This window comes from Hypanus sabinus, chromosome 6 (genome assembly GCF_030144855.1).
Source record: "Hypanus sabinus isolate sHypSab1 chromosome 6, sHypSab1.hap1, whole genome shotgun sequence".
NCBI classification, from domain to species: domain Eukaryota; kingdom Metazoa; phylum Chordata; class Chondrichthyes; order Myliobatiformes; family Dasyatidae; genus Hypanus; species Hypanus sabinus.
In genome coordinates this window covers 139,623,438-139,647,911 of record NC_082711.1, presented here as the reverse complement: position 1 = coordinate 139,647,911, position 24,474 = coordinate 139,623,438, and the positions used below count along the sequence as shown (strand labels likewise).

The window sequence follows — 24,474 nt, the reverse complement described above, 5'->3', positions numbered from 1 at the left end:
ATGAATCTAAATGTAGTTGAATTTTGCAGCCACCTTCCTTATCTAGATTCTAACCTGCCCATGAGCAGCAGCAGAGAAGATCAATTAGTAATGACAATGATGAAAGTAAGCAATGGAGGTCCTACCAGCTCTGCGTATCGTTGACTCTAAGACATCCAGTTCTCTCGCCAGGTCCTTCACATTATCGAAAGCATTTTTGCCTGTTTAACAACAGAATGTGGAATTTAACAACCGGGTGGAGCGAGGTTTTGTTGTCTGCTGTTTAACAAAAATTACTTTGTCATGTAACAGGCTGCATGGCTTAGCTTTGCATCAATTCTTGATCCTCACGCTATTGGCCCTAATAGATCGTTAAGATTGAAACCTGCTGAAATGTTCTGAAAGGCCCTGAGCTCTTTTTAAATCATGCACAGCCTCACCGACAAGCGACTGCCTCATGCCCTTGATTAGAGCCCAAGAACAATTTGGTCTCGCTGATGTAGAGGAGGCTACGTCGGGAGCACCAAGTACAATAGGTGACCCCAAACAGATTCGCAGGTGAAGTGTCGCCTCACCTGGAAGGACTGCTTGGGGCCCCGATTGCAGGTGAGGGAGCAGGTGTAGTGCTTCTTCCGCTGGCAGGGACAAATGCTGGGAGGGGGATTAATGGGGAGGGACAAATTGATAAGGGGATTACGGAGGGAGCAATCCCCGTGGAAAGCAGAGAGTGACAGAAGGATGCCGTTGAAGATGTAGTGGATGAAGAGGCACATGGGGTGGCAGGTGAGAACAAGAAGAACTCATTTCCTGTTAAGGCAGCGGGAAGAGGGGATGAGGGCAAATGTCCGGAAAATGGAGGAGATGTGGGTGAGAGAAGCAGCAATGGTGGAGGTAGGGAAATCCCATTCTTTGAAGAAGGAGAACACCTCTTACGTTCTGGGACCTCATCTTCCTGCCGCCTTGACGTGTTCACTTCCTTTCTATCCATTCTTGTTTACTCTAATTTCTCTGTTGGAAAATTAACCATGTTCTTTTCTGTGCCAGGTACCTCAGCTGAACTTCTGTTCAACGTATCTGCACAGTAATCCTCAGCCACTCCAAGCAGGAGGCTTCCCATTCTGAACTTTGGTATCAGCTGAGGCTCCTGCGTAATATCCCCTCTGGGCCAGATGTGATTGGTTCTAGTCCACATTAGTCTTGAGCCTTTGTGCAAGTTTGGCACTCTAAAGCACTACCGAAAAAAGTTTGCACAGTCATAGAGGCTATTGTTTGTGCAGTGGATGTAAAAGATGCATGGCATTATTTTCATGAAGAGCAGGCAAGTTAAAGGTTCCAAGTTCAAAGAACATTTATTATCAAAGTATGTATAAGTTGTACAACCTTGAGATTCGTCTGCCTACAGGCAACCATGAAGTAAGAAACCTGAAAGAACCCAAGACCAACATGCAATCCGCAGAGAGAGGGGGAGAAAACACAAATCATGCAAAGTATAAAAGCAAGCAACAGCATTCAGAATCAACTAAATTGAGTCCTTGGCCCCAGAGCCCTGAATAGCCAGAGTAGGCCCATAGCCTCAGTGTCAGTTCAGCAAACAGCAGGACCAATCTCTGTGAGGCTCGCAGACACGAAGCACAGAGCAGTGTAGGCACCACGGAGAGAAAAGTAAATATCGAGAGAGAGCAAGGAGTTAACACCTGCATCCTTCACATCACCAAAACATGGTCTACTTATTGATGGTTCTGATATGTTGTACTGATAAGATTCCTTTAAGTCATTGAACACTAAAGGTCAGGAACAGGCCCTTGGGTTACGATGTTGTGGTGAACTAATTAAGCTAATTACTACCTAAACTAATCCCTTCTGCTGACACAAGGTCCTTATCTCTCCATTCTTTGCACAATGCAAGAGCATCTAAAACACCTCTGTAGCATCTGCCTCCACTGCCACTAGCAGTGGTGCGTTCCTGATACCCTCCATTCTCTGTGTAAAAAATACCTCCCCTGCACCTTTGAACTCACATTTTCTCACCTTCAATGCATGCCCTCTAGTATTAGACATTTTTACCCTGGGAAAAAGATAATGGAATTGTACTGAAGACTGGAGAACTACAATACTGTGCAACATTTTGGGCATCCAAGATTTTTAAAATATGGTTTCGGATGGCGTGACCGCCACAGAGCCCTGATCTCAACATCATCGAGGCTGTCTGGGACAGACAGAAACAAGCAAGACAGCTGAAGAACTGCGGCAAATTCTCCAAAATGCTTGGAACAACCTACCAGCTGATTTTCTTATAAAACTGCATGACAGTGTACCTAAGAGAACTGATGTAGTTTTAAAGGCAAAGGGTGGTCACACCAAATATTGATTTGATTTAGTGTTTTACTGTTTACTGCTCTTTACAGGAATTTTTTGATATTTAGAAACTTCTCATTTCATTATTTTTGAAAGCATCTTCACTTTATAGACTTTTTTACATATGCCTAAGACTTTTACAATGTTCTTAATTGGCTGTAAAGAAATGTAGGAAGCCTTAACAACATAAGTACTTTTTTCTTAGCGGTTCATATCCGAAGTTCCATATTGCAATGTCATGAGAGAACTGCTTAATTTAAGATACTTGTTTCTTTATCTGTTTTTTCTTTTTATGGAATGATAACAGGAGAATCTTATCATTTTATTTTTTTATTATATACTAATAGATTAATATTATGTATGATCTTGATCATGTTTATTTTACCTTTTATATGAATTGTTATCAATATAGATATTTGAGATAATTCTCCTGTTATTTGTATACAAGTACTTTTTAAAATTAATAAAAAGATTGATAAAGAAAGAAAGAAAGATACTAAAAGAGATAATATATAAAAAGTGTACTTTCACATCGAGGCTCCACTCCAGACCACTGGCCCGATTCCAAGCATTTGCGTTTTGATGAACCTCGTAAAATGTAGTCACCACAGTCATACTCTACAATTGAAAAGACATCAAAATTGTTGCCGATTCTTCTTGAACCAAAGGGCGTTCCAGGGTTGGGGCAGAATGTTTCTAAAGGGAGAAAGTAGTCAATTAGAAACTTACTAATTTAAAAAAACTGTTCCACAATTTGAGAGTATCTAAGTCATTAAGATGCCTAAGTATGGTGACTGTTGTGTTAAACTGGAATAACGTCTCACAATTGACTTTAAGTAGCTTCAGTTTGTTTTGATATTGGTTTATTACCGAGAAACAATGAAAAATTTTGTTTTGCAAGTCGTCTGCATAGATCATCTCAAACCTTTAATGCTTTGAGGTAGGGCCATGGTGTGGTAGACTGTGAGGGTTAGGAGTTCATCTTTAAAATACAAGAGATGGGTTCGAGTCTGATAATGGTGGTGCATGCTTTGAAGATTTCCCCAATGGAAGGGTGGAGAAGAGAAAGTGTCCAGGACGGGAGGGGTCTGATTACGCTGGCTACTTGTCTGAGGCAGTGAGAAGTGTAGGCAAAGTTCAAGGACGGAAGGCTGGTTTCTGTGTCTGCTTCTCTCTCTAGTTTCTTGTGGTCTTGGGGAGAGCAGTAGCTTTACCAAGCTGTGCATCTCTGAAAATTGGTGAGGGTCAGTATGGGTATACCGAATTTCCTTAACCTTTTGAGGAAGCTGAGGTGATAGCGCACTTCCTTGGTTGGATCAGGACAAGCTAGGAACTTGACGCTCTTAACTATCTCCATAAAATCACAAGGGGCATGTTCTGCAGGCATTAAGGGAAAGGTTGTTGTCATGAAGTACAGCTAGGTCAGGCAAATCCTCTCCACAGCTTCCCACACTCTTGCCGTGCCCCAGCAGTCATTTCAAATGTACTGTAGACTTCCATAGTGCTATTTCAGAATCAAATTGTTGATAATCCATTTTTCCATTATGGAACTTGACTTCTTCAGAATTTGGTTTAAACCTCCCTAACTAACTCCACCTAGGAAACTTAAAAACACTTTGATTGCATAGTTTCTAGAACTGAAATAGGAGAAGCTTGCTGCCAAAGTTATTTACTTCTTTGAACTCAGAAAATTCAATTCTCACCAAATGACACTTCCTACAGCTTTTGGTCGAATAAATGCTCCAGTTTAGTATTCTTGGTGTCGTCGTGATTTTGTTCATCGTGCTAGCGCCATTTGAGAAAGTCACATAAAAAGTAAGAACGTTTCTGTAAGAGCTTCACAGAACAGTGCAGCCAGATGTCCTGCTGGTACTGATGTTGAAGGTTTCTAAAGATTTCTACGTTAACTTGATGCAAGTTCTCAGAGCTATAACCCTATTAACTTAGTGCAATCTCAGAAAGAAACTCTAAAAGGGATATATCATAATTCCATCAACACTCTTCCAGTTGTTGGAGTGTCTTGCTGTGGAATGAATGGATGCTGTCACAGAGGCACAGGATGAGGGGAGATCTCATTGAAACCTATTGGGAAAGCCTGGATAGAGTGGGCACAAGAGGATGTTTCCGTTAGTAAAAGAGTCTAGGATCCTCAGAATAACGGGATGTCCCTTTAAAACGGAGATGAGGAGGAATTTCTGCAGCCAGAGGTAAGTCGATCTGTGGACTTTGTTGCTATTTGAGCATGATACAACAGCCGATAGAGTGGTGTTACAGCAACAACCTTGCACTCAACTTCAATAAAACCAAAGAATTGACTGTGGACTTCAGAAAGGGTAAGACAAGGGGACACACTCCAGTCCTTATAGAGGGATCAGAGGAGGAAAGGGTGAGCATTTGCAAGTTCCTGGGTGTTGACATCTCTGAAGATCTATCCAACACGTTGACACAATTACAAAGGCGGCACAAAAGCAGCTATATTTCATTAAGGAGTTTGAGGAGATTTGGTATGTCATCAAAGACACTTGCAAATTTCTACAGATGTACTGTGGAGAGCATTCTAACTAGTTGCATCACCGTCTGGTATGGAGGGGCCACTGTACAGGATCAAAATAACCTGCAGAAACACAGTCTGCCTCATCACGGGCACCCAGCATCCAGGACATCTTCAAGGAGTGATGCCTCAAAAAGCCAGGACCCATCATTAAGGACCCCCATCACCCAGGTCATGCCCTCTTCTCATTGCTACCATCAGAGTGGAGGTACAGGAGCCTAAAGGCACACACTCAACGATTCCGGAACAGCCTCTTCCCCTCTGCCATCAGCTTTCTGAAGGGACATTGAACCCATGATCACTACCTCATTACTTTCTTTCTCTCTTTTTGCACTACTTATTTAATTTAATGTTTTAAATACATATATACTTTTTACTGTAATTTACAAGTTTTATTATTTTATATTACAACGTACTGCTGCCACAAAACAGCAAGTTTCACAACATATGCCCATGATATTAAACCTGATTCAGAGAATGAAGCCCTCACCAAAAACTGTGGAGACAGATTCTTTTCAATGGGCTATAATGCCCAGTAATGCACCCTAAAATGTATGCAAAATTGCTCTTCTGCAGTCTAATTTCATTTTCAAAAGTATACCACCATTTTAGATTGAGTAATTTTCTAGCCCAAGTACTTCTGTTCACACTCTGCTGGTAATTTCAGCTACCAGTTGATCTTCTGCTTCTTGAATCGCCAACTCTTTGCCAATCTTTTCCACCAGCATACGTCGCCCATATGTTTTATTCAGTCTCTTTGCCCTCCTTGTTGTGCCACTCTGCTGGAGTTGTCCCAGCTATCTGTGTTCAAACCTGACCTCCGATACTGTCTGTGCAGAGTCTGCATGTTCTCCCTGTGAACAAAAGGGTTTCCTCCCACATCCCAAATACTCTCAGACTGGTAGAGCATATTCTCGCCTAGTATGTAGATGAGAGGCAGTGTCTGAGGAAAATTGATAGGATCGTGGAGAGAAGTCAGTGAGATTATTGAACCTGGACTTGGTTCATGTATAAACTAAAACCATAAGTTTGCCAAAGAATTGTTATGATCATTTAATTACCATAAGTCAACCTTTTATAACAAGTTAAACATTTCTATTGACCATAAGACCATAAGATATAGGAGCAGAAGTAGGCCATTTGGCCATTCAATCATGGGCTGATTCAATTCTTCCAGTCACCTCCACCCCACTGCTTTCTCCCCATACCCTTTGATGCCCAGGCTAATCAAGAGCATATTGCTATTGTGTTCAAACAGAAATCGGTATGATATGTCTGTAGAGTGATTTTTGGATTTAGGACATATACATTCAGCAATTGACTTTGGTTACCTGTCCTCACAACTGAGTATGTATAGTGGATTTAATTTGGAGTGCAGCTCTACACAAAGGGTTCCTAACGGCAGTGAATCTCAGACCAGATAACGCTGATTAAAGTTCATTTGGACGTCTGTGGCGTGCGTGCGAATATGGAGGTGTGAAGTTTCTGTGTAGTTTCAAAGAAAGTATTGTCCATACATTGTAAATATGGAATTGTCCTTTGATGGTTGTTGCATAAAATACCGAGCCCCACATTGGGCTGGTAGATCTTTCCACCGAAAGCGTCTCCATATGATGCCTGCTGGACCTTGCTTTGTCGAATAAAGAAGCTGCTTTGTATCTACCAGTGATTTCATTCACACAACAGTATCATACCAAACAACTGACAATGTCACTGTCAAATCAAATTCTGTGTTGATGATACTTAAAGTTTCTAAGTGCATTTCTACACATAAAGTAGTCATCGGCTTCTGGTGAATTAACCCAAGGTCCCTTTTATTTATTGATTGATTGATTGATTGATTGATTGAGATACAGCGAAGAATATGTCCTTCTGACCCTTCGAGCTGTGCTGGCCAGAAACCCCCAAATTAACCCTAGTCCAATCACAGGACAATTTACAACCGGTACATCTTTGGACTGTGGGAGGAAACCAGAACACCTGGAGGAAACCCACATGGTGATGGAGAAAACATTCAAGCTCCTTCCAGGCACTCCTAAATACGATGACTCCTCAGGTACCACTTGGATTATGCCATTAATTTCGAGCAGGAGATCACACACTAAAAGTAAACTTAAATCTTAAGTCGCTATGCTTATTAAACCACAGAAATACAAAATAAAAATAAATACTTAAACTGCTGCATCTGGGCACTTTGCCACTCCATTGACCATTTGGCAAGCAGGTCCTTGAAGCTGAACCGGTCAGCTGGAATCCATCAAAGCAACGAAAATTGACGGTGTCATTAACCGCGTAGTTATCTTGAGGAGGACTGTACATTCCAAATTTTAATAAAGGAACAGGGCAAAGTATTCCTGCAAAATAAACCAGGTGAAAATTAAGAATGGTTACATCGAGAACCATATAATCTACAGCATGGGATAATAATTACACTGAGGAGACACAAGAAACTACAGGTGCTGGAATCTGAAGCAACAAAACAATCTTCAGAGGAACTTAATGAAAAGAATTGGAGATACTTCAGATTGAATCCCTGCATCAGGACCATGTTGAGAATATTTTTGGAGATGTGAGTGGTGGGGCAAACTGTACCAGAATTTGAAGCCTCAAGTATCAAAAAATATATTGTGATCCAGGGAATAATTAAAGGAAGGTAATGAAACAAAAGTAAGGAACTCTATTGTTGGGCCAGTCGTGAGCTGTGGTTCAAAAGAAGGGCCATAGAGTATATATTGGGAAAAGCATTATGGGGATTACTTGCAGGGGGACTTTCATAATTAGGGCATAGATTACAACATAATTTACCAAGGATAGCAATGACTAGATTCTGGTAGCACCAGACACTGTACTAGGTTAGAGAGCAATCATTGCAATGACAGCCTTGAAAGTTTCAAAGGCATTTTTAAAAAAGCAAAGTTTTGAGCTAGGATATTCTACAAATCATTTGTGCTGTGTCATAAGACGTGGACGATCATGATCTTTCCATACCGTGATTGTTCTTGGCAAATTTTTCAACCGTAGTGGTTTGCCTTTGTCTTATTCTGGGCAGTGTCTTTACAAGACAGGTGACACCATACTAAGAATCTACAATAAAATGTAAAGGCTTATAAATATATTCCTAACAAGCAAATATTGCAAAGTATCAGGAAGCCCCTATATTTTTAAACCAATGGCCAGACAGAGTTTACTTATGTTATTAAAGGGAATAAAATGGCAAAGTCTGGGCAACCATCTCAGATTAAATATTGCTTGAAGCAGAGGACAAAAAGATGACAGATATTAAAACATAACAATTATTCATCAGCTGTGGAACAAAAATGCCAGCACATTATGTTTTAGCCATGGGATCAGGCAGGATACTGTGCATATCATAAAAATGCTTCTATGGAAAGTTCCTGTTTTAAAGGAAGGATATGAATTATTATGTCTGACTGCCAAAGAAACATGATAAGTATTGTATTCTCCAGGTTGAGTTTGAAGCAGATAGGCAGAGGGAATGGGACGGTTCTGGTTGTAAGAAATGAAATCAAATTCTTAGAAAGAGGTGACGTAGGATGGGAAGGTGTAGAATTCCTGTGGGTAGAGTTAAGAATCTCTAAGAGTACTAACACCCTGATGGGAGTTTTATACAGGCCTCAGAACAGTAGCCAGAATGTGGGGTACAAATTACAACAGGTGATAGAAAAGATATGTAAAATGGTAAATGTTATGATAGTCGTGAGAGTAGATTGGGCAAACCAGATTGGTGCTAGATCCCAAGAGATGGAATTTGTAGAATGTCTACGAGATGGCTTTTCTAGAGCAGCTTGTGATTAAGACCTCTAGGGGAACAGTAATTCTGGATTGGCTTTTGTGTAATGAACCAGATTTGATTAGGGAATTTAAGGTAAAGGAACTCTTAGGAGACAGTGATCAGAGAATTCACCCTGCAGTTTGAGAGGGAGAAGTTAAGATCAGATGTATCAAATTAGAGTGGAGTAAAGGGAATTACAGAGGCGTGAGAGAGGATCTGGCCAAAGTTCATTGGAAGAGGACAGAAGCAGTGATGATGCCATAACAGTTGGAGTGTCTGGGAGCCATTTGGAAGCTGCAGGGGTAGAATCGTCCCAAAGTAGAAGTAATCTAAAGGGAAGATGACAAAACCATGACCGACAGCAAAGTTAAAGACAGCCTAAAAGCAAAAGAGAGGGCATATAATAGAGCAAAAATTAGTGTGAAGCCAGAAGATTGGGAAGCTTTTAAAAACCAACAGAAAGCAACAAAAATTCACAAGTAGAGAAAAGATGGAATATGAAGGTAAGCTGGCCAATAAAAGTTTATCAGATGTACAAAGGGTTTCTCTCTCCTCTCCCCCCATCTTTCAAATCTACTCCTCAGCTTTTTTTTCTCCAGCCCTGCCGAAGGGTTTTGGCCAAAACGTCGACTGTGCTTCCTTCCACAGATGCTGCCTGGCCTGGTGATTTTCTTCAGCATTTTGTGTGTGTTGCTCGGATTTCCAGCATCTGCAGACTTTCTCTTGTTTGTGAGGTGAGAGGAAATATTGGACTGCTGGAAAACAACACTGGGGAGGTAGTAAAGGGGAGCAAAGAAATGGTGGATGAACTGAATAAATATTTTTGTCAGTCTTCACTGTGGATGAGCAATATACCAGAAATTCAAAGGTGTCAGGGGGCAGAAGTGAGTGTAGTTGCTATCACTAAGGAAACAGAGCTTGGTTAGCTGAAAGATCTGAAGTTAGGCAAATCACATGAACCAAATGGACTACACTCCAGGGTCCTGCAAGAAGGAGCCAAAGAGATTGTGGAGGCATTAGTAGTGAGTTTTCAAGAATCACCAGATACTGGAATGGTTCTGGTGGATTAGAAAATAGCAAATGTCACTGCAGTCTTTGAGAAGGGAAGAAGGCTGAAGAAAGGAAATTATAGGCCAGTTATCTTGTCCTCAGTGGTTGGGTAGAAGTTGGTTGCAAAGGATGAGGTTTCAGGATACTTGGAGGCACTTGATAAAATGGGCCAAAGTCAGCATAGTTTCCTTAAGGGAAAATCTTGCCTGACAAATCTATTTGGATTCTTTGAGGAAATAACAAGCAAGATAGACAAAGGAGAATAAGTGGATGTTGTGTTCTTGGATTTTTATGTCACACATGAGTCTAAAAGAGCCCATAGTATTACAGGAAAGGTACCAGCATGGATGGAAGATTGGCTGATGGCCAAGAGGCAAAATATGGAAATAAGTGTGACTTTTTCTGATTGACCGCCAGTGACTAGTGGTATTCTGCAGGGGTTGATATGAGATCTCCAACCACCTTCACTTCTGCAATGAGTGTTGGCTTCCTATACTCTTTTACATCTTCCGTTCTCAACCCTGGGACAATATATTCTCGCTTTCCAACTGAGCTTATGCTGCACAAATTGACAATGTGAAGAAAAATTAGTTAACCTCATGGAGCTTTCTCATTACAAATCCATTCCAATCTGGATAGAAGATCAGTGACTAGCCAATGATAGTTCGGAATTGTAAATTAATCCCCCTTTGACACCATTAACTGATACATTTGACACAAGTGTATTAAATATGATATTATAGTTTCATATACCAAGACATATAAAAGTTAAATCCTTCTCCAAACTGTGTTAGGTTGTTGATAGCTTCATCCATGAATGAGGCAATGGAAATTGAAACAGAAAATCTCCTAGGAATAATCAGCAGGTCAGATGTCAACAGTGGGAAGAGAAGTAGAGTGAATGTTTCTGCATCAGTAGAAAAATAGACCTTTGCAAAACTAAGCCCTGATAATCTGTAGATATAAATACAAGCTCCCATTGAAATGAAATGCTTGGATTTTGTGGGCAAGGACCTGGGGCAGTGATCTGGGCACTCTGAGTGATCTGGAGCAGTTGGCATCCATGGCCAGTGGTTTTCAAGGATAGGAGTGAATTACCAAGTTCATTGGAGAAATTCTCACTGAGTTATTATGTCGTCTCTTTGGCTTAATGAGAACAGTTTTTAACACTAACATGATATGGTATTGTGCCACCAGTGCAGAACAATTTATATGCTTGAATGCATTGCTGACCTTGAACTCAGTCAAAAGTAGTTTCCAGCATATTTCAGCCCCCTTAAAGAGGATTAACATTCTAGACAAAGGCAAACCTGTGCACGAAGCCTTTTCTGCTCTTTCACCATAAACATTCCGCAGCCAACTCCATTTACCATTCCTGCCACAGTACCTCCAGCTGACAGGAAAGGGTCGGAATCCATCCGGACAGAAGTACATCATTATGCTTCCTTCGATTGGATTCTCTGGCCATTTGATCCATCCTTTTTCAATTACTTCTGTATTATTACAGATGACTCCTTCTATAATGTTAAGCATAACCGCATTAGAGATGAAAATACTTATCCTCTTTAATACATACTTATTCTACATCATTTCCTTTCTGCAATATATATTTGTTCCTTAAATCAACACATTTCCTCTTCTAAAGTGTCAAAACAATTCCCTCAGCAATGTTCCCCACCTTGCAAAGGTCACAGTGTTACTCCCCAAGGCTGAGAGAAATCGACCAATTTTCATTTAACTTCATGGCTCTGATTATGTCATCTCTAATTGGTGCTGGGTCCATTGTTCTTTGTCCATCTATATCAACAATCTGGATAATAATGTAGTAAACTGGATCAGCAAATTTGCATATGACACCAAGACCAGTAATGTAATAGACAGCGAGGAGGGTTATCAAAGCTTGCGGTGGGATCTGGACCAAATGGAAAAATGGGCTGAAAAATGTCTGATGGAATTCAATGCAGACAAATGTGAGGTGATGAACTTTGAAGGGACAAACCAGGGGCGGACTTGCACGGTGAGCAATAGGGCACTGAGGAGTGCAGTAAAACACAGGGTTTCTTCAAAGTGGTGACACGGGTAGATAGGGTTGCAAGGAAAGCTTTTGATGCATCGGTCTTCATAAATCAAAGTACTGAGTTCAGGAGATGGGATGTTATGTTAATGCTGTATAAAATGTTGGTGAGGCCTAATTTAAAATATTCTGCCTAGTTTTGGTCACCTACCTACAGAAAAGTTATCAATAAGATTGAAAGAGTGGAGAGAAACTTTACAAGGATGTTGCCAGGACTTGAGAACCTGAGTTTCAAGAAAAGTTGAATAGGTTAAGACTTTATTCCCTTGAGCACAGAAAAACAAGTGGAGATTTGGTAGAGGTATACAAGATTATGAAGGGTATAGATGGGGTAAATGCAAGCAGACATTTTCCACTGAGGTTGGGTGAGACTAGAACTAGACGGCATGGGTTAAGGGAGAAAGGTGTAATATATAAGGGGAACATGAGGGGTAAGTTTTTCACTGGAGAGTGGTGAGAGTGTGGATCGAGTTGCCAGCTGAAGTGGCGGATGCAAGTTTGATTTCAATATTTAAGAGAAATTTGGATAGGTACATGGATGGGAATGGTATGGAGGGCTATGGTCCGAGTGCAAGTCGATGGGACTAGGGAGAATAATAGTTCAGCATGAACTAAATGGGCCGAAGGGCCTGGTTGTGTGCTGTAGTGTTCTATGGCTCTGTGAGGAATCCAACAATCATCCACTGACATGTACTTAAAAGCCTATACTTCCCAGTAAAGGTGGACAAGTCAGGGAACAATAATTAGGAAAGGGATCCAGGGCTAATTTAATTCCCAACTTCCTGATTGAAAGGATACCAAAGTTCAAAGTAAATCTAATGGTCAGAGTACAGACACACATATATATTTATCACCATATACAACCCAGAAATTCATTTTCCTGCAGGCAATCTCAAAGGTTTAGAGGTTCATTTATTATCAAAGTATACCACTCTGAAACTCTTCTTCTCCAGATAGCCATGAAACCAAGAAAGAAAAAAACACCAAAACAAGTCCATATCCTCCATATCCAAAACACAGGAAACGTGGGTAACATTCTCTGGGAGGCCACACTGGCTTCCTTCTCCAGCAGCAGAGCGATCCCACCAGCGATCAAAAGGCAGTCTTCCCTCTTTGGCAACAGACCAATCCAACAGCGACCAAAAAGCAGGCAGCCAGTGCTCACCTTCCGCATTCACCTCAATGTTTGAATCTCTCTTGGCACTTTAATCGGCAAACAATGGAAGTTTCAGTCGGTAAAATGGATCTGAACATCAGCTCGCAGCTTTCTCACCATGAGCTTAGCACACGCTGCTTCTGCCGCCCGGATTCCTCTTGGACACTGCAGAACGCTGAAACACCCAAACAATCTCCAAACCGCAAATCGCAGGCTCCAACAGTTCCAGAATCACATTCAAGATGAAAAACAAAGGTAAAAGACATAAAAGAAGAGAAATATATGATTTCATGGTCTATCCAGAAGATGCTGCCTGTGGGAGCAGGTGCCATTTTGACCGGAAGTTGTTCAGCAGGTCTATAGAATAGTAACTATAACAAGATCAATTAAAGATCAATAAGAATGCAGAAGACAACAAACTGTGCCAATAAAAATATAAATAAATAGCAATAAATAGGGAAAACATGAAATAACAAGATAAAGGGAGATAATTGGTTGTGGGATCATCTCAATGGATGGGCAAGTGAGTGTAGCTATCCCTTCCTGTTCAAGAACCTGATGGTTGAGGGGTAGTAATTGTCCCTGAAGCTGGTGGTGCCAGTCCTGAGGCTCCTGTACCTTCTACCTGATGACAGCCATGAAAGAAAAGTGCATGGCCTGGGTGGTGAGGATCTCTGTTGCATTCCTTTGACAGTGTTTCGTGTAGATGTGCTCAATGGTTGGGAGAATTTTACCTGTGATGTACTGGGCTGAAGCCGCTATCTTTTGCAGGATTTTCTGTTCAAAGGCATTGGTGTTTCCATACAATGCCGTGATGCAGCCAGTCAAGACACTCTCCACTACACACTGATGCACCATCAATAACTCACACTGAGACGTAAGGCGAGATATCGGCTTTTATTGACTGGAAGAAGGAACCAGGAGTGAGTGTCCATCATACTAAGTCCTGGAGACTGAGGCCGAGCGTCAGGCCTCAGACTTCCTTTATACAGGGGTCTGTGGGAGGAGCCACAGGAGCAGTCAGCAAGGGGCGTGTCCAGACAGGCAGTTCACCACACACACCTATAGAAGTCTGTAAAAGTTTTTGATGTCAGGCTGAATCTCCATAGACTCCTAAGGAAGTAAAGGTTCTGCTGTGCTTTCTTCACAATTGCATTTACGTGCTGGGTCCAGAACAGGTCCTCTGAAATAGTAAAACCTAGGAGTTTAAAGTTACCAACTCTCTCCTTCTCTGATCGTCTGTTGAGGACTGGCTCATGGACCTCTGGCTTCCCTTTCTTGAACTCTACTATCAATTCCTTGGTCTTGCTGACATTGAGTGAGAGGTTGTTGTGACACCACTCAGCCAAATTTTCAGTCTCCCTCCTGTGGCACAATGCTTTACAGTACCGGCGACCCGGGTTCAATTCCCGCTGCTGCCTGTAAGGAGCGTGACTGTGTGGGTTTCCTCCCACAGTCAAAAGATGTATTGGTAGATTCTGTGATTAGGCCACAATTAAATTTGGGGTTTGCTGGGTAGAGCAGCTCAAAGAGCCTGAAGAGCAGATTCCTCATGGTACCTCAATAAACGATAAATGTATGGTAATTCATCACCACCGTTGACATGGTCCGCGCAGTGGTGTCATCAGCAAACTTGAATATGATGTTGGAGCTGCACTTAGCCATACAGCCATAGGTGTAAAGCAAGTACACCTGTCTCTGGAGTCAAAGTCGAGTTTATTGTCATATACATATGTCATATGTCTGCACAGGTGCAATGAAAGACATCACAGCATCAGATAAGAGCATTCACAGGAAAATATCAATTAAACATAATTATATAGATTACTTACACGAAAGAACACAATCAGGATTGTTTAGAAGTCCAGTGTAATGCAAAGTGATCACTGCGTGCTAACTCAAGGTATAGCTGGTTCTAGAACCAAAGGGTTGAAGGAAGCTGCCATTCCTGAACCTGGTGAAGCAGGACTGACAAAGCAGGTGGACAAATGCTGTTTCACTCATTGTGGCTGAATCCTCACTGCTGTGTTCCTGCACAAACCCTCATAGCCTCAATAAGCCTACAATTTTCCAAATGACTGGCATGCATCTATTCCTGAGGCTGGAATATTGCAATCACAGCTTCTGCCTTCCTCAATCTGTCCCAGGTGACTCTTCTGTTTTAACCTGCTAGCTTCTTCTTTCTCCAATCTGATCCTAACCACTATCTCTTCCTTGCTGTGATCTTGGCTGCAGCTTCTTCTTATGTCCTGTTGTAAGTAAACTCATGTATTTTTGTTCTTGTATCTTGTATTTTGCCCCCCCCCCAAGAAGTTGTCTTGTTTTGTTCCCGAATCAGTTTGTCTTTGCACTTTGCCCTTACCTAGATACCATAATAATCAAAGGTCACAGAGGGGGAGCAGTGAGAGAGGGTTTCACTGAATTCCCGTTGAAGGGAAGGTTTAAGCTTCTTTAGGGTAGGTACCCCTGGAAGAAACTTCACAGTGTAGTAGTCCAACCAAAAACAAGAGGCAATCTGCAGATGCTGGAAATCCAAGCAACACGCACAAAATGCTGGTGGAACGCAGCAGGCCAGGCAGCATCTATGGAAAAGAGTACAGTTGATGTTTCGGGTCCTGCTGAAGGGTCTTGGCCCAAAACGTTGGAACGTTGACAAAGGATACTACCTGGCCTGCTGAGTTCCTCCTGCATTTTGTGCATGTTGCTTGGTTTTCCAGTACTGTACTGCAGATTTTCTCTTGTTTTTCATATTAATCAAGCTCTTTTTGCTGTTTCATTTCAAATTTCATAACTTTAGTCATCCAAACAGTTCTAGGTTTGAAAAGTTTTTCCTTCTCCCTAGTTAGATCGTCCAGTCTGAATTCTTTTTCCTCTATTGCTACTGCCATCAGGTAGAAGGTACAAGAGCATCAAGACTTGTTCCACCGAGTTCAAGAACAGCTACTACCCCTCAACCATCAGCCTATTGAATAAAAACGGATAACTACACTCACTTGCCCCATCATTGAGATGTTTCTCACAACCAATGTTCTCACTTTAAGGACTCTTTATCTTTAAGGCTCATTCCACTGGCCCAATCAGCGGTGGGAGCAGGCCACAACGAGGAAGTTTCTCACACGTTGGTGACACTTGTTTAAAAGGAGAGTTTTGCAACCATTCAAGCTCCTTCTGGCAGCCCAATCAGTGGCGGGAGCAGAGCATATTAAATTAAAGTACAGAAGGGACAAAGTGGAGCGGCCATTGTTGGGAGGAGGCCAGTGGTGAGAGTAGGAGTGTCAGGCTTTGGCTCAGAGGAGGCTTCGGCTTGGAAGAGGCCTTGGCTCTGGGTAAGTTTCTGTTAAGGTTCCCTTTTTTTCTCATACTGTACCTCATGTAGTTAATAGCCGTTGTGTATTCTTCATGCTGGATATTGGAGTCCTGGGAGACCCAGGGAACTACATCCAGCTGCAGCTCCTTGAAGACCGTGTTGGGGATGTGGAGCAGCAGCTGGATGACCTTAGGCTTGTACAGGTGAGTGAGGGGATAATTGAACAGAGTTACAGTGAAGTAGTCACCCCAAAGCTGCAGGAGGCGGGTAGCAGGGTGACTGTCAGGGGAAATGGAAATGTGAATAGGCAGTTAGCACAGAGCACCCCGTGGCCATTCCTGTCAATAATAAGTACACCATTTTGGATATTGTTGTGGGGGATGACCTCCTGGGGAATGCCATGAAGACTGGATTGCTGGCACTGAACATGGGTCTGTGGTGAAGAATGGAAAGAGGGAGAAGAGGGTAGTGGTACTGATAGGAGACCTGATAGTCAGAGGAACAGTTAGGAGATTCTGTGGAGGTGAACAGGACATCTGAATGGTATGTTGCCTCCCAGGTACCAGGGTCAGGGTTGTCTCGGATAGTGTCCACAGCATTTTGGAGGGGGAGAGATGTCCTCGTTCACATTGGTACCAATGAGATAGGAAGGAAAAGCAAAGAGGTGTTGAAGTTAGAATTTAGAGAACTAGGCAGAAAGCTGAGAATCAGGACCTCCAGGGTGGTAATTTCTGGATTGCAACCTTTGCCAAGCGTCAGTGAGGGTAGAAACAGGATGATTTGTACATAAATGCATGGCTGAGAAGCTGGTGCAGGGGGCGGGGCTTCAGGTTCTTGGTTCATTAGGGTTTCTTCTAGGAGAGGTGTGACCTATTCAAAAGTGACAGGTTGGACCTGAACCTGAGGGAGACCAATATTCTTACGGGCAGGTTTGTTAGAGCTGTTAGGGAGGGTTTAAACTACAAATGTAATTCGGCTGGGGAGTGAAGGGACTCAGGATAGGATGGATGGTAAAAAAGCCAAGATAGCTTGCAGTCAGGCTATCAGGAAGGACAGGCAGATGACAGGAAAAAATTGCAGCCAGCACAGTGAGCATCAGTGCATGAGGGATGCAGAATCAAAAAGAATAGTAATTACAGTACTCAAAATGTCATATCTCATTGCACAGAGTATAAGAAATAAGGTGGATGAGGTCTTGTTGCACTATTACAAATTGTCAGGTGTGATGTTGTGGTCATCACTGAATCGTGTCTAAAGGATGGTTGTAGTTGGGAGTTGAATGTCCAAGGTTACACTTTGTATTGGAGGAATAGGAAGGTAGGCAAAGTGGGTGGCATGGCTCTGCTGGTAAAGAATGGCATCAAAATGAGTAGAAATAAGTGACATAGGACTGCAAGGCTTTAAATCCTTGTGGGTTGAGTTAAGAAACTTCAAGGGTAAAAGGACCCTAATGGCTGTTATATACCGGCCTCTGAACAGTAGATGGGGTGTGGACCACAGATGACAACAGGAAATAGAAAAGGTGTGGTAAAAGAGAAATGTTATGATAGTCATGGGAGATTTCAACATGCAGGTTGATTGGGAAAATCAGGTTGGAAACAGATCTCAAGAGAGTGAGTTTATTGAGTGCCTAAGAGGCAGCTTTTTAGAGCCTATTAAGGTATCAGCTATAATGGATTGGGTGTGAAGTAATGAAGCAGAGGCAATTAGGGAGCTTAAGGTAAAAGAACCCTTAGGAGGCAGTGATCACAATATGACTGAGTTCAACTTGAAACTCGATAGGGAGAAAGTAAAGTCTGATGTAGCAGTACTTCAGTGGAGTAAAGGAAATTACAGTGTTAGGAGAGAGGAGTTGGCCAAAGTAAATTGGAAGGAGATGCTGGCAGGGATGACAACAAAGGAGCAAGGGGTGAGTTTCTGAGAAAATTGAGGAAGGTGTAGGACAGATGTGCTCCAAATCAAAGAAATATTCAAATGGCAAAGTTGTACAACCGTGGCTGATGAGGGTAGTCACAGCTAATGTAAGACCAAAAGAGAGGGCATACAACAAAGCAAAACTTAGTGGGAAGATAGAGATTGGGAACCTTTTAAAAACCTACAGAGAACAACTAAAAGAATCATTAGGAGGGAATAGGTGAAATATGAAAGCAAGCTAGCAAACAATATCAAAGTGGATAGTAAGAACTTTTTTTAAGTAAGTAAAAAATAGAAGAGAGATAAGAATTGATATAGGACTGCTAGAAAATTAGGCTGGAGAAATACTAAAAGGGGACAAAGAGATGGCAGACGAACTAAATTTGCATCAGTCTTCACTGTGGAAGACACTAGCAGTGTGCCAAATGTTGAAGGGTTTGAGGGAAGAGAAGTGAGTGCAGTTACTATTACAAGGGAGAAGATGATCAGAAAGCTGAAAAACCTAAGGTTATATAAGTCACCCAGACCAAATGAACTGCACCCTAGGGTTCTGAAAGAGGTAGCAGTAGAAATTGTGGCGGCATTAGAAATAACCTTTCAAAAGTCAATGGACTGGAAAAGTCAATGCCAATGGACTGGAAAATTGCAAGTGTCACTCCACTCTTTAAGAAAGGAGGAAGGCAGCAGAAAGAGAATTATAGACCAGTTAGCCTAACCTCAGTGGTTGGGAAGGTGTTGGAGTCAATTGTCAAGGATAGGATTATGGAGTACTTGGTGATACAGGACAAAATCAGCCTGGTTTCCTTAAGGGAAAATCTTGCCTGACAAACCTGTTGATATTCATTGAGGAGATTACAAGTAAGACAGATAAAGGGGTTGCAGTGGATATTTTATATTTGGACTTTCAGAAGGCCTACAACAAGGTGCCACATACAAGGCTGGGTACCAAGTTAAGAGCCTATGATATTCTAGGAAAGTTACTGGCATAATTAGAGCTTTGGCTGATTGGTAAGAGGTAGCGAATGGGAATGAAAGGATCCTTGTTTGGTTGGCTGTCAGTGATCCGTGGTGTTCTGCACGGGTCAGTGTTGGAACTGCTTCTTTTTATGTTATATCAATGATTTAGATGATGGAATAGATGGCTTTGGTGACAAGTTTGCAGATGACATGAAGATTGGTGGAGGGGCAGGTAATGTTGAGGAAGCAGGTCGGCTGCAGAAGGACTTAGACAGATGAGAAGAATGGGCAAGAAAGTGGCAAATGAAATAAAATGTTGGAGAATTCATGGTTGTGCACTTTGGTAGTAGAAATAAATGTGCAGACTATTTTCTAAATGGAGAGAAAATCCAAAAATCTGAGGTGCAAACAGACTTGGAAGTCCTTGTGCAGAACACACTGAAGGTTAACCTGCAGGTTGAGTCGGTGGTCAGTAAGGCAAATGCCATGTTAGCATTAATTTCAAGAGATATAGAGTACAAGAGCAAGGATGTGATGCTGAGGCTTTATAAGACACTGGTGAGGCCTCACCTTGAGTACTGTGAACAGTTTTGGCCTCCTAATCTAAGAAAAGATGTGCTGGCGTTGGAGAGGATTCAGAGGAGGTTCACAAGGATGATTCTGAAAATGAAAGGGCTATTATACGAGGAATGTTTGATGGCTCTGGGCCTGTACTTGCTGAAGTTTAGAAGGATGGGGGGGGGGGGGGATCTCATTGAAACCTTTTGAATGTTGAAAGGCCTAGACAGAGTACATGTGGTGGGAGAGTAAGACAAGAGGGCACAGCCTCAGGATAGAAGGACACCCATTTAAAGAAGAGATGCAGAGACATTTTTTTAGCCAGAGGGTGTAAATTTCTGGAATTTGTTACCACAGGCAGCTGTGGCGGCCAGGTCGTTGAATGTATTTAAGGCAGAGAATAGTAATTTCTCAATTGGACATGGCATCAAAGGTTACCAGGAGAAGTCCAGGGAGTGGGCTGAGGAGGGGATAAAAGGATTCAGCCATGATTGAACGGTGGAGAAACTCGATGAATCAAATGGTCTCACTCTGCTCCTATGTCCTATGGTCTTATCTCATGTTCTCGTTATTTATTTCTATTTGCATTTCTTGTCTTCTGCACTCTGATAGATTTTTCACTGATTCTGTTACAGTTACTAATCTGTAGATTTGCTGGTATGGCCACAGGAAAGGGAATCTCAGGGTTGTACATGGTGACATATATATGTGTTGATAATAAAATTTACTTTGAACTTTGAAGGGTTCCCCAACTGGCTTTTTTACCTATCAATTTAGTCTGCCAGCACCAGGTTTCTTTAAAGATCACTGAAAATGGTTTTCTTCTGACAAAGAACTTTTATATATGTCCTTATTTTTTATAACTAATTCAACTCTGATCATATTGTGTTCACCTTTCCCAAACTCCTGGGTCCTATTCCAAGCTTATTTCTCTTTCTACTCTCTCAGAAACATGATAACAAAACAAATTCACTTCATAGACCCTGTATCTTTGACATTGTTACTTCCAAACTTCCTGTGGATAGTTAAAGCCTGATCTCCTCACTACTCTGATAATCCTGCCATTTTCATACCCATCTCCTTAAGTCATTCCATCGCCTATAATAAATGTCATCGATGTTGTATCAACTCTAACCAAACTGATTGATTCCCGAGGTACATTATTTCCATCTAAAAGCTTAGATCAATGATGTTGGATTCTTCCTTCGCTGTCTTTCCTATGCATTTGTTAGAAATACTTCCTCTTCTTGAGAACATTTCCACTCCATGGCCTTTGGAAGCCTGGCAGAATGGATTTGCCAGCTGCTTCAGGGCTGAAAGTATCTTCTGTCATATGGGAACATGGACTGTGACTGCACCTCCAACTTGCTAACTGGATAATAACGCTCGCAGGAATGTAACTCTGCCGTAACACAGCGAGGATCTGTGTTATAATCTCATGTATCGCTTTATGCATATGATTCACCAATCCTATCTAATATGTTCCATGACACAAGTGCACTCTGACCCCATCTGTAATTACCATATACACTCAGTGACCTCCTTATTATGTACACTTTTCAATTCAGTGTGGTCTTCTGCTGTAGTCCATCCACTTCAAGGTTCAATGTGCTGTTTGTTCAGAGATGGTCTTCTGCACACCACTGTTGTAACGCGTGGTTATATGAGTTACGGTCGCCTTCCTGTCAGCTTGAGCCAGTCTGGCCATTCCCCTCTGACCTCTCTCAGTAACAAGAGTTTTCACCTGTTGTACTGCTGCTCACCAGATGTTTGCTGCACCATTCTCTATACACTCTTCAGGAGAAAATCCCAGGAGATCAGCAGGTTCTGACATACTCTCACCACCCCGTCTGGCACCAACAATCAATCCATGGTCAAAGTCACTTGGATCACATTTCTTCCCCATTCTGGTGTTTGGTCTGAACAACTTGACCATGTCTAAATGCTTTCATGTGTTGAGTTGCTGCCACCTGATTGGCTGATTAGCTAATTGCAAAAGTGAGCAGGTGTACAGGTGTACATAATAAAGTGACCACTGAGCATATTTCTCCCATGTCTGATTCTGCAGTTATGGGATTCGGAGAAGAAACAGGGAAGAAATTCTGAGGCTAAATCTATGGAAAGTCCTGAAAATCTGAAATTAGGAATGTCAGCTTGTGAAGACATTACTGATTTACTGACGCCTTTAATGCTACTTACCTAATCACAGTCTCCAGCAATGCAATTAATCCTAAAACCAAGTGTGCCAATTAACTCCCAGTACTAACCAGTGTAGCAATGTAAACACAAAGATTTGGGACATTATGTGTCAGAGGAACATGTAAAGCAAAATGCTGCAGATACTGGAAATGTGAGATTAAAAAAAAACAGAAAATGTTGGAAATACTCATGCACATCTGTGGAAAGAGAGACAGAAGGAATGCTTCAGGTCCAAGACCTTACATCAGAACTGTGAAAGAGCTCTTCTTAGGTCTGTCAAAGGGTCTCAGACTGTAAAATTAATTTTGGATTTCTTCCCAGAAAAGGTTACATTTTGGAGTGATTAATCAAGTTTTTTAGGATGACATTGGATTTAGAGCTCAGTAGGAATTACCTTTGGCTGTGGTCATAGGCCATGACTTCCTGGATCAACCACCTGCAGCAGCTTGATGTCTTGTCACTGGTTTCAGCTCACAACATGCCCTGCTATGTCTGGAAGTCAGGGCAGCCTTAGTTTTCATTTCATTACCAAGTGAAGCCATCATGCTGCCAAAGAGGTCCTTCTTACACCATAGATCACAAGGAAAGGGACCTAACCGATGTCAGAGTCCAAGTCAAAGTCAAGTTTATTGTCAAATGTACAGAGATATGTGTGCACAGGTGGAATGAAAAACTTGCTTGCAGCAGCTTCACACCCACATAGCGTCATATAAACAGCATTCACAAGGAAGAATGTAAATTATACACAAGCTTTACAAAAAAAACACATCATTAGAAAAAAGATGAAGTCCATTTTCATTGCAGAGATCAAAGTGGTCCTAGCATTGCTGTACTGATTCAGCGGTTAAAGTTTTGCCGATTGGTTCAAGAACGAAATGGTTGAAGGGAAGCACCAGTTCTTGAGCCTGACGTGTAGGACTTCAGGCCTGGTGGCTGCAAGATGACATGGTCGAGATGGAGGGGATCTTTGATGCTGGTTGTTGGTTTCTCGAGGCAGATACGTGGACAGATACGTGGTGGACAGAGATGTGCCCAGGACATATTGGGTTAAGACCACTATTCTGTAGCTTCTTGTGTAATCCCACATTGACGTTTCTATACCAGAAATGAGGCAACCAGTCGGGATACTTTCAACAGTACCCTGTAGAAGTTTGTTCATATATTTGGTGACATTCCAGACCTCCCTAATCTTCTAAGAAAGTAAAGACACTAGCGTGCTTTCCCACCGATTATATCCATGTATAGGACCCAATACAGGTCATCCAATATATTAACACCCAGGATTTTAAAGCTGCTGACTCTCTCCACCACCGATCCAACGACAGGATCTGGCTCGTGCTCACCCTCCTTCTCCCTCCTGAAGTCAGCGATCGGTTCTTTAGTTTTACTGACACCGAGCGAGAGGCTGTTGTTGTGGCACCACTCACCCAGGTGCCCCTTGCTTGCTCTGGGAAGCTGACTTACCTCCACTTGTGATTCATCCAACAACAGGGGTGTATTTGGGAAATTTGAGTATGGCAGTGGAGCTGTGCTTAGCCACACGGTCAAGTGTGTATAGAGTATAGAATAAGAATGCAGTCTAAAAAGTCGAGGTAGTCCACATATACCTCAGCTCTGATCACTGTCAACAAAAAACCCAAGTTCAGACAGCATACCATCAACATCCTACCAAATTAACACTCCTTTATCTATATTGTATAATATATGCAAATCTTACATTTAAAGTGGAAAAATCTATACTATTACACCAATTAAATACAATTATATTATTATTTAGGATATCAAAAAAGGTCCTTACCACAAATCACAACAGGCCAGAGTCCAATCATCCAAATTATTAATGCCACGTCCAGTCCAGGCTGCCTAGCCCACTGAATAGCCATGAGTACAGCAACAGGCAAAAATAAAATCCGCTTTACAGAAGATAATGTACTGTATCGCTACTTTTGGTTAATTGTTCTAGTCCAATCAGGTTGGAGATGTATTTTCTGATCCTAATGTTTGTTTTTCTGTTAAAACATTAATCATTAATAACTGTGTTTATGCCACAGTGGAGTTATGGGAAGGAGTTGGGAGCAAATGTAGTTAAACTTTGTCTTTACATTAAACATAACTACTTAAATGAACCATTTGATTATTTCCAAGTCTCTAACTTCCCAAACAGGACAAAGCAACCTCACCGTGGTTCTGGGCCAGCCGATGATCTGATGATTGAATGTTGTCACATTAAAACATCAACACATTTTTAATTCGATTTTCTGATGCCACTTTGTACTTTAATATGTGAATAGCAAATCCAACAGGTTTATGGGGAGTAAAGGAAATGGATTCTAATCAGTTTGAAGAAAACATCGGAAACAGGATCTGGAGGATGGAATGGGGCATGGGAACCAGGATCCAGAACATGTAAGGGAGCATGGAGATCAGGATCTGGAGGGTGGAAAGGAGATTGGGAACTGGGTTCCGGAGAGTGGAAGTGACTATGGGAACCAGGATCTAGAATGTGAAACATTTAACACTGAGCTTAACATTGAGATTAGAGAATCAATGCTCATGCCATCAGGGTGGAGGAATTCTGGGT

At 41.8% G+C, this 24,474-nt stretch overlaps 1 protein-coding gene across 3 annotated transcripts in view; it reads right to left on the bottom strand.

Annotated features, from left to right (window-relative positions):
• Positions 1-23,789, bottom strand: part of LOC132395902 (complement factor B-like) — an 81,410-nt gene extending 57,621 nt beyond the window's left edge. For 2 of the 3 annotated variants that reach the window (XM_059973071.1, XM_059973073.1), the window contains exons 1-5: positions 23,692-23,789; positions 11,039-11,245; positions 7,057-7,239; positions 2,860-3,030; positions 126-200 (exon numbers count right to left, since the gene is read on the bottom strand). In XM_059973071.1, coding sequence (XP_059829054.1) covers positions 126-200; positions 2,860-3,030; positions 7,057-7,239; positions 11,039-11,245; positions 23,692-23,776 — 721 coding nt within the window. In that variant the 5' untranslated portion in view covers positions 23,777-23,789. The remainder of the gene's footprint in view (positions 1-125; positions 201-2,859; positions 3,031-7,056; positions 7,240-11,038; positions 11,246-23,691) is intronic. The other variant, XM_059973072.1, reaches the window with a different exon arrangement.
• Between the last annotated feature and the right edge of the window lie 685 nt (positions 23,790-24,474).